The sequence below is a fragment of the Suricata suricatta genome, chromosome 16, assembly GCF_006229205.1.
Source record: "Suricata suricatta isolate VVHF042 chromosome 16, meerkat_22Aug2017_6uvM2_HiC, whole genome shotgun sequence".
In the NCBI taxonomy this organism is placed as follows: domain Eukaryota; kingdom Metazoa; phylum Chordata; class Mammalia; order Carnivora; family Herpestidae; genus Suricata; species Suricata suricatta.
The window spans coordinates 52,341,947-52,352,211 of NC_043715.1; the positions used below are offsets into that span (position 1 = coordinate 52,341,947).

General features: G+C 53.1%; 1 protein-coding gene across 1 annotated transcript; it reads right to left on the bottom strand.

The window, feature by feature from the left end:
- Nucleotides 1–1,859: 1,859 nt before the first annotated feature.
- KLK5 (kallikrein related peptidase 5) lies at nucleotides 1,860–9,332 on the bottom strand. Its single transcript, XM_029926179.1, has 5 exons — nucleotides 9,260–9,332; nucleotides 6,731–7,001; nucleotides 5,738–5,994; nucleotides 5,496–5,629; nucleotides 1,860–2,015 (listed from the first exon to the last, which is right to left on the bottom strand). The coding sequence occupies exons 1-5, from the start codon at nucleotides 9,330–9,332 to the stop codon at nucleotides 1,860–1,862; spliced, it is 891 nt and encodes a 296-aa protein (XP_029782039.1).
- Nucleotides 9,333–10,265: the final 933 nt, after the last annotated feature.

A 10,265-nucleotide genomic window follows, 5' to 3' on the forward strand; every position in this document is an offset into this window, starting at 1 on the left:
CTCAGTCGGTTAAGCCTCTGACTTCAGCTCAGGTCAGATCTCACATTTGTGGGTTCAAGCCCCGCATCGGGCTCTGTGCTGACAGCTAGCTCAGAGCCTGGAGCCTGCTTCTGGTTCTGTGTCTCCTTCTCTCTCTGCCCCTCCCCCTCTCATGCTCTGTCTCTCTCTGTATTAAAAATAAATAAAACATTAAAAAAAACTTTAAAATAAAATAAAATATTGTTAAAAGGACAGCTATAACAGAGGCTCTTTACCCACCATTCATTTTCCTCTTCTTTGATAAAAGACTCTTCATTTTATTCAGGGAACAGTCCCTTTTCCCAAGCCTACGCTACCCAGGGGACGTTCTGGGTTCAGTCTGGGAAAATCAACCCTGATTGGTGCAAATCAAGCATGCAAATCCATTTCCTCTAGCCTGCATTGGCTTAGGAAAGGGCATGTGAGCCAATTTTGACCAATCAGAATGATGGGAATTCTGTTGGGGCGGTTTCTGGAAAGGCGGCACCCTTCCCTAAAAGATACTTGCTGTGGGGGCACTGGTGGCTCAGTCGGTTAAGTGCCTGACTTTAGCGTAGGTCATGATCCACAGTTTGGGGGTTCGAGCCCTACATCGGGCTCTGTGCTGACAGCTCAGAGCTTGCAGCCTGCTTTAGATTCTGTGTCTCCCTCTCTCTTCACCCCTCCCTGTTCATGCTCTCTCTCTCTCTCTCAAAAATAAATAAGCATTAAAAATTAATAAAAGATGCTGCAGTCATTGATCTAGAGAACCAGGAGAAGCAGGGAGGGAGAAGTGGAACTGGAGCCCTGACATTCCTTACCTGGATTTCTTGGTACACAAGGTTAAAACCCAACTATTAAAGACAGTATGAATTTTTTCCTCTTGCCAAGAGCAGGTCAACCAAGAGCATCATTTTGGAAAATACACTCAAGATTGCCCCCAGGCTAGCATTCTGCTCTGTTCAACATTTTTCCCTCTGTTATTCCAACTTTGAACTATCTCTGCCACCTGCAATTATGTCACTATTGTTTGTCCCGATTTTGCACCACGGCACGCATCTTGGGCTTGCTTACAAGCGGTTGGGGCTGTCCCCTACATTCCTAGGCTCATCCCCCCTTCCGCCGTCTTCAGAACCAGCTTGTAGCATCTTCTCACCTCTCTCTTGTTCGGATTGCCTCCCCCCAACCCCTTCTTTTAGGGCCCCTCCCAACATTCCTCTTTCCCTGAGCTCTGTGCTCATTCTATTCATATCACTTACATGCTTATTATAGTACGTAATTTATTTGTCTATCTCTTTACTGTCTGTCTTCCCCTGTGGAAACGGGAGCTCTGTGAGGCAGGAATTTGTTCTCTGTTTTGCCTGTTGTGGAATCTCGGCATCTGGAAACTTCCTGGCACAAAATACCCACTCAGTCAGCACGAGTGGATCTCTGCTTCTTGCAGCTGAAATACGCCAACAGAGCAAACACAGTGGTGTGGACGGGAGAAGTGACTTGTTCCTGGCTGCCCGGTCGGTCATTCAATGAGTGGGGGACACCACACAGAGCCCACTTCTCCTCAGACACTTTATTTCTGGGACCAAATGTGGGTCACAGCTGCAGAGCAGGGACAGCCTCTGGGTCTGAGGAAGGAAGCACCAGGGACACTGAGGTGCACCCCCCACATTGGTCATTCTGGGACCCGTCTCTAGGACCTGAATGGAGAGACAGGGTCAGCCCACTGTTGGGGACGGGGGACCCTGATTCCAGGAGACTTGGAGGGGCTGGAGAGAGTGAGGTGGTTAAGCCCTGTTAGGGAACAGGGGTCTGGAGGGAGGGTCATGGTCCCTGCAGGAGTGAGGACTGCAGGGTCCTGGGATGCCTCATGAGTTGGACTGGATGGTGTCCTGGATCCACTTGGTGAATTGGCAGAGGTTGGTGTAGACGCCGGGTCTGTTGGGCTGGGCACAGGGGAAGTCTCCCCAGGACACAAGGCCCTGTAGGGAGCCATTGCAAACCACAGGTCCCCCAGAATCACCCTGTGGAGCAGAAAGGTGCTCACAGAGAGGCAGAGATGTGGGGAGATGGAGGGAGGGAGACACACAGGCCAGAGATAGAGACACAGAGGTGGAAAAAGTAGAGAGGTGAAGAGGCACAAAGAGAGGGAGACATAGGTGAGAGAGAGAGAGAGAGAGAGAGAGAGAGAGAGAGAGAGAGAGAGAGGGAGAGGGAGAATGTTAACATATCACTGTAAATTCAAAATTTAGAAGTTCTGTTTGCCCCTCTCTAGCCAACCGGTGTCTCCCTCACTGGGTCTCTCTGTCCCTATTTCTCTTTCTCTCTTCCAGCCTTTGATCACTGTATTTCTCCTACTGGGCACGCCTTCCCTTGCCCTCCTCACTCTTCGCCCGCCCCCTGACACCAATCCACCGAGGACTTACACCCCTCCCCTTGGCAGAGAGGCAATTCCCGGCCCCTGGGTGAGGCTTTCTCATCCTGGACAGCCCTGACATTGGGGCCAGATCATTCCTTGCTGTGGTGGCTGTCCTGTTTTTGCACGATCAGAATCCCTGACCTCTATGCACTAGACGCCAGTGACCCCTTCCTCCCCAGGGCACAGGGGTGACAAGCAAAAATATGGATAAGCATTGCCATGTGTCCCCTGGGGGCGGGGCCGGGGTAGGCTGGTCACCACCTCTGCGGGCTGCCTGTGTTTAACTCCCCACAGCTCCAGACATGCCTCTCCTATAATACGACCACCGTCATTTCTTATGTGTGTTTATGCAAGATGCTGGTGTCCAGTATAAAGAAATCCGGAGCCTGGCTTCTTTCTTTGTTAGCAGACATGGTTTCAGGCAAAAGAGCCTGGCTGCCTGTGAGCCTCTAAATTTCAACTTTCTTGCAGATTAATTTTTCTCATTGTATTTTGCTTAATATCCCTGCAGTTTCCTCTGAGAGATGGTTAGTTCAGTGCTCTGAGCTTGGTTCCTTGTTGGTAAAACGGAGCTACTAATAATGGCTAAGTGAGCTCGCTAATGAGCTGATGTGCATGAACAGCACGGAGGGGGGCCCTGAGATGAGCAGCCGTCATCACTGTCGTGTGAGTGTTGTTACTTTTTGCTCCTAGCGGCCACACCCGGACCCCACGCCAGTGTGAAAAGCTACCTGAGTTCTGCAGAATGAAAACCAAAGGGCTAAGCTGGACTCCAGAGACGCTACGGTGGTTTTAAATGCTGACATGTGGACTGGATGTGCTTTCTTCAGATAGAAATCCCTCTGCACGCCCTCCCTGTCCACGTTATGTGGGGACAGAGGTGACATCGCGAAGTTGCTGCAGTTGTCAGGTCTGTAAAACTCGGTTTTTTGGCAGGGGGGTGTGTGGGGCTTGCCCAGCTTTCAGGATGGGATGAGAGTGCTGTCCGAGGCCACAGCTTACTTACTAATTGCCAAAATCGCTGAAGTGTACATCCTGCCAGCAGAGAGCACCTTAATTTACATCCCTCTAGAACCATTGAGGGCCTGAATACAGGGAAGGGTCCTGATCTCAGCAACAGTAGAATTTTAATTTCTGTCATCCTCAAAGGATAGAGCATCCACGAGGACATAAGAAGTTCTGTATTGGGGATCAAGGAGTATTTGTTGAACACTGGCCCCCACCCATCTCTCCAGGCTCAATTCCTACTGCGCCCTCCTTCAGTCCCCCAAACGTTCTGGATTTTTCTGTCCCTTGAATCAACCAGACTCTTCCCTGCTGCAGGACCTTTTGCACATGCTTTTCTTACCCTTCGCCTTGGCAAGACTGGCTCCTTTGTGTCATTCAGCCTTTACCCAACTCTTTGAGGAAGCCCTCCCAAGCTCTCTTTTAGAAAAAAAAAATATTGGGTGCCTGGGTGGCTCAGTCAGCTAAGTGTCTGACTCTTGATTCTGTTCAGGTCATTATCTCACGGTGGTTTGTGAGATTGAGCCCCTGCACTGGGCTCTGTGCTCACAGTGCAGAGCCCCCTCGGATTCTCTCTGCCTCTCTCTCTCTCAAAATAAATAAATAACAAATAAACATTAAAAATATTTACTTAAGTAATCTCTACGCCCAGTGTGGGGCTCGAACTCACAACCCCCAGATCGAAGGTCGCACGCTCTTCTAAGCCCACCAGATGTCCCCAAACACCCTTTTGAATATTGCCCCTCATCACTTGCTACCATAACACTATGTTTTATTTTCTACATATCTCTTATCATTCTCTGAAATGACCCTAGTTATGCAGTTTCTTGACCATTGGGGCTTAAAAAATAATTTTGTCTTTTATTTTATTTTAAGGAATGTCTGCCCAATGTGGGGCTTGAGCTCACGACCCTGTGATCAAGAGTCACATGTTGTACCAACTGAGCCAGCCAGGTGCCCAGCCACTGGAGGGTTGTTTAACCTTTTTTGCCCTGCAACAAACTTCCAACAAGTTTGCAATCAAGCGTCTGTATTAAATATTCTCTTTTTTCAAATACCCAGCGGAAGTTTTTTTTTTTTTTTTTCCTTCTTCAAGACAGTTTACTAGCTTTTATTTGCCTGGAAACTTTCATACTCCAGATTTTGTGGGGACAAGATATTTACCTGCTATCTGCCTGAAATTTGCCAAAACAAATAGACAAAACTGTGGCATCTATTACGTGCAGGGTGCCCCCCGTAGACATGATATTTGCAGTGCACAACCTGCGTAACCGTAAAAAGCAGACTTAGCCTCTCCCTTTAGATCAGCGCTATCTAATATAGTGACACTTTAGCCACATGGAGCTGTTGAGCATTTGAGATACACTCTTGTGTGACCCACCCTGGCTTTCACAGACAGACTAGTAAAAAAACAAACAAACAAGGGCACTTGAGGGCTCTGTCAAGTGTCCAACTCCTGGTTTTGGCTCGGGTCATGATCTCATAGTCTGTGAGTTCAAGCCCCACATCAGGCTCTGCACTGAGAGTGCGGAGCCTGCTTGGGATTCTCTCTCTCTGTCCCTCCCATGTACTCTCTTTCTCTCTCAAAATAAATAAATATTTTATAACTGTTTTATATTTTCTACATTTTTAAATCATGGTGCTTGGGATACATGGGGTTAAATAGAATTTATTATTAAAATAGCTAACTTTACCTGTTTCTTTTTAAAATGCAGCTATTATAGGGGTGCCTAGGTGGCTCAGTCGATTAAGTGTCCGACTTTGGCTCAGGTCATGATCTCATGGTTCGTGGGTTAGAGCCTCCCATCGGGCTCTGTGCTGACAGCTCAGAGCCTGGAGCCTGTTTCAGATTCTGTGTCTCCCTCTCTCTCTCTGCCCCCCACCCCCTGCTCATTCTGTCTCTCAACAATAAACATTAAAAAATAATAAAATGTAGCTACTAGAAAATTTAAAATTACATGTATGACTCACATATTTCTACTGGACAAGGCTGAGTTCCCAGTACTTAGCAAGGTCTCAGGTTACAAAGTTGGCCCTTGGTGTGTATCTGCTGAGCGAAGGCAGAAGTCTGGAGCCTTACCTGGCAGGAGTCTCTGCCAGCCTCGTCCCCAGCACAGAACATTGTGGAATCTATCTGTCCCGGATAGGCTTCCCTGCACCTCTTGGCACTTAGCACGGTGATGTTCAAGCACTGGAGGACCTTGGGGAATTTAACTGTCAGAGAGACACAGAGTAAAGCCACAGTGAGCAGTGAGAAAGACAGGGAGGGACAGTGCTCAGGGGCAGGCATGGGTGGCCATCAAGAGGGGCCTGGACACTCACTGTTGGGGCTGCTGGTTGTCCCCCAGCCAGATACCATGCATCTGGTGCCAGCAGATGGACACTGGGAGGAGATGTGGATGGGCTTAACATACTGAGTCTCACGGATTCTTCTGTTCAGTTTGATGAGCATGAGGTCATTGGAGTGGCTGGGATGGGAGTAGCCAGGATGGGGGATGGATTTGATCCCATGGAACAGCTGCTGCCCAGATTCATAAACGGGCGACACGGAGTGGTGGCCAAGACGGATTCTGAAAACTCTAGGGAAGATGGTGCAGATTACCAGCAACTCCGATCCCTATGCCCATAGCCAGTGTCAAGCACACCCCAAACCCGCTCCCATCCTGACTCCACCCCATCCCATCCCCAGCCTGAACCCTTGCGGCACAGAGAAGCCAGCCATGTGCGTTCCCAGCATGAGCTAACCAGCCCAGCCTCAAATCCAACCGCCTCCAGCATAACTCTGATCCCAACACTATCCTCAGTCCTACAGCCTTCCCACCCTCAGCCCTATCCCAACCCCATGCATCTCCGCTCCATCCCAATCCCCTCAACTGCACCTCCCTTCCCAGCCCCAAATCCAGCCCGTCCCATCCCTGACCCTAGCCCTGATTCTTCACCCACCCCAAACCAACTATATATTCCAACTCCAAATCTCACCCACAAGGCCAACTCCAACCCCATCTTCAACCCCACAGTTATTTCCAATCCCAACACCATGTTCATGTTCATCCTCACCCCACCCCATCCCAAACTCTGAAGCCACTCGGAATCACATCTCCATTCCAAACCACGCACCATGTACACTCACCCCAAACCCAAAGCACCCCCAACTCCCACCCCTACTACAATTCTCTCTCCAGCCTAAGTCCTCTCCACCCCATCTCCATCCTTCATCCCATCTCAACTGTACCCCTTCGTCATCCCCGCCGGATCCTCCATGCCCCCGCCCCTGCTCCCTGCCCTGTCCGGCGCCGCTCTTGGAGCCCCACTCACGGCTTCCGGCAGTGGGCGGCTGTGAGCAGCCACTGCGGATGCACCAGCGCGGCCCCGCAGTAGAGCTGATTGGGGCCCATCAACAGTGCTCCCTGCCAAGGCTGGCCGAGCCTGTTGCAGTCGGTTCCATTCACGATGCGGCTGCTGCTGCCTTCGTCTGCCCTGGTGTCCTCCTGGGCCCTGGCTCCAAGGTCCCGGGTGCTCCCAGAGGGCCAGGAGCCGGCGTCAGAAGGATTGTCACAAGAGGTAGCATCATTTGCAAGAACAGGCTCTGGGGACAGAAAATGGGCGGCGGGGGGGGGGGGGGGGGGGGGGGGGGGGGGGGGGGGGGGGGGGGGGGGGGGGGCGGAGCTTAGGCACAAGGGGTGGGTCTTAGATCCAAGAGGCGGGGCCAGCAGGGGTAATCTGACTTCAGAAGGGCGCTTACATAGAGGGGGCGGGCCCAGGGCTTTAGAGGCGAAGTCTGGAGTCTAAGAATGAAATCTCTGAGGAAGGGCAAGCCTTAGAACTCAAGGACAGAGTCCAGGATCAGGTGGTTTACTGGACTCTGACTGTACCTCAAGATTCTTGGGAGTGCCTATGGGGCGCCTGGGTGGCTCAGGTGGTTAAGCGTCTGGCTTCGGCTCAGGTCATGATCTCACAGTTCGTGCGTTTGAGCCCTACATCAGGCTCTGTGCTGACAGCTCAGAGCCTGGAGCAACTTGGTGGGCAGGGCCAGGGAGGGTCAAGTTGGACAACCCAAGGGGCGGAGCCAAGGCTCAGAGGGTGGAGCCTGGGGAAGAGACGGGTGCCCAGGGCTTATTTAAGGGTAAGCCCTCAGCTCCGGAAGTGGGGTCACCGCTAGAGTGGGCAGTTGGAGAGGCCAGGGTCTCTAATGAGCCCAGTAGGGACTGGGCTCTAGGAGCTGCAGACGGGACCAGAAGCGGAGCCTGGCCAAAAGGAGAGAGAGCCATCCGGGTAGGGCTTCGCTGGCGGGGGGCGGGGTGAGGGGTGCAGCCCAAGGGGACCCTGACTATGGATAAAGTCTGAATTAGCTAGCAGTGTGGTTGAAGAAAGGGGGCAGAGTCAAGAGCTGGGGGAACAGAACCAGGAAAGTGCTCAGCTAGAGGGCCCTGGTGGGCCCAGGTGGTGGCAGAGAGCAGGCCTAATGCTTTTACTTCCTTTTTACAAAAACTTTTTTGATGTTTATTTATTTTTGAGAGAAAGAGACAAAAGCACGAGCGTGGGAGGGGCAAAGAGACACACACACGGAATCTGAAGCAGACTCCATACTCTGAGCCGTCAGCACAGAGCCCGACATGGGGCTCGAACCCATAGACTGTGAGATCACACCCTGAGCTGAAGTCGGACACAACCGACGGAGCCACCAGCGCCCCACTGATTTTTGTTTCTTGACTTCTCCAACCACGAGCGTTACCTCCTGAAGCCTCCTGCCAATACCGCCCCGCTGCAGACACACACGGATACGTCACCCCGTCTCCAGTCCCCCATAGTCTGTTTAGTCGTTCATATTCTTGCTGATGACCCAGAAATGCCAGGCACTGGTGCCACCTTCACTTACACACACACTCCAAGAAACAGACAACGGCTGTCACAACTAGGTGCTCGCGCGCACGCGCACACACACGCACGTCTCCACCGGGATGGCCAGAGGCACAGCTCTACCTCAGGCTACACACACTTCCCAGGCACACGCGCTCGGTACGCGCTTCACAAGGTCTCACGCACCCACTCAGTGTCTCAGCGACGCGTCTGCGTGTATCCATCTCTGTAGAGACCACCGCAGGCGTGTTCTGCACACATCGAACTCGGGAAACCCAGCATGGGACAGGGCAGGTGACCTGGCCTCATCCAGCTGCACACAGCCACCGCCTCCTAGTGACAGCCACTCCAGCACACGCAGCAGCTGCGCCGCCACACAGACGGCCCCCTGTGCACACAGTCACAAACGTGCCTACAGAGAGCCTCAGCCACCAACCCAAGTATGGCCCTGTAGTCTTGCGCTCAGTGGCAGTCACGCGATCGCAAACGGCTCTCTGCAGGTACCTAGCCACACATTTCCATGGTAACAAGCACTTTTGTTACATGCAACCCGGGGACACAGGGACAAGAGCCCCAGACACCTGCAGTCATACACGGTCACACACGTAACGTGCACACAGTCACCCACACAGACACTGAGCCAGTCACGATCCTGTATGTCCACACACAGAGTCACACAGTGACACGCACAGCCTCCAGGATATGAAGTGGTTGTACGACTGGGTGTGCATCACACTGGGTGTGTGTCACACCTGTCACAGCCAGTCACTTGATATGGGAAAAGTTACCCCCCCCCCCACCGCGGCAGGCACACAGCCACACACAATCGATTGATCCCAAACCTGGACACCGACTCACAGTCACCCAGTCCTGGAGCCATACCCAGTCACAGAGTCTCCCTAAGACAGACATTCCAGGGTCACTCAGAGAGTCAGCCACAGCCCCACCCACAGGGAGGCGACAGGCACACACAGGGGTTCTGGTTACCTGTCACCCCCAGGATCAGAGCTATGATCAGGGCACTGACCATCCACGTCCAGCGGGGTCCTGCTGCAGCCATGGCCAGTGGCACCTGGTGGGGAGAGAGGGCAGGGTGGCCCAGGTGATTCTAGGACCTCCCTTCCTTCCCGGTCCCATTTCCCAGGGCAGAGAGGGACCACCAGGACATTGCCCTCCAGTCCCCCGGAGCTACAGACTTCAGAGGAGCAGACATCCCGCCCTCCCCAGTTGGGCAAGGAGGGAGCATATAGAGATAGTGGGGGCGCAGCCAAGACCAGAACCAGCCACACACACCTCTCCCTCCCTGTGGTCTTCCCCAGGCCTCACCTGCTTGGCCCCCAGGTAGGGGGTGGGGAACCCGCTCCCGGCTCAGGGCTCAGCCGCAGACTTCTCAGGCCTGCACCCTCCTGCCGCGCCTCCTCCTGGGCTCCCGGCACCCGGCACCGGCCTGGGTTATAACCACCCACTGATCCCCGGGGCGCATTCCCAGGGAGTGAGGCGCCCCGCCAGGCCTCGGCAATCACTCCTCCTGCCTGCCCCCCACCTCCGCTCCCAGAGCACCCCCCCACCCAGTCCCAAAGGCCACTCCCTAATTCCCTGGCCCAGTGCGGGGGGGAGATGGAGAGGGGTCTCCACGGGGCTGGTCCACTTGGGCCTGCACCCCCTGCCCCCCAGCCTCCCATTCTTGCTTCTGACCTGCTCTGTGCTCTCTTCTTGGTGCCAGGATTTTGCCTTATTTTCCGTGCCTTTTACTCCTTCCGCTTCTGTCCCCACCTAGTAGGCTTCCCATCTGTGTCTCTGGTTTTTTTTCCAAACGCTTACAGCCTTCTTTATCTGTTTTTGCGTCCCTCTAAATCTTTCTGAGTCTTTCTCAATATAAAGCGTCCACCAAGTGTCTAGTTTTGTCTCTCCCCCCAGCTCACATCCCCCTCACCTTAGGATCCCCGTCTCTCTGTGGGCCTCCACGTCTCTCCCTCTCTTTCTGTGTCTCTAA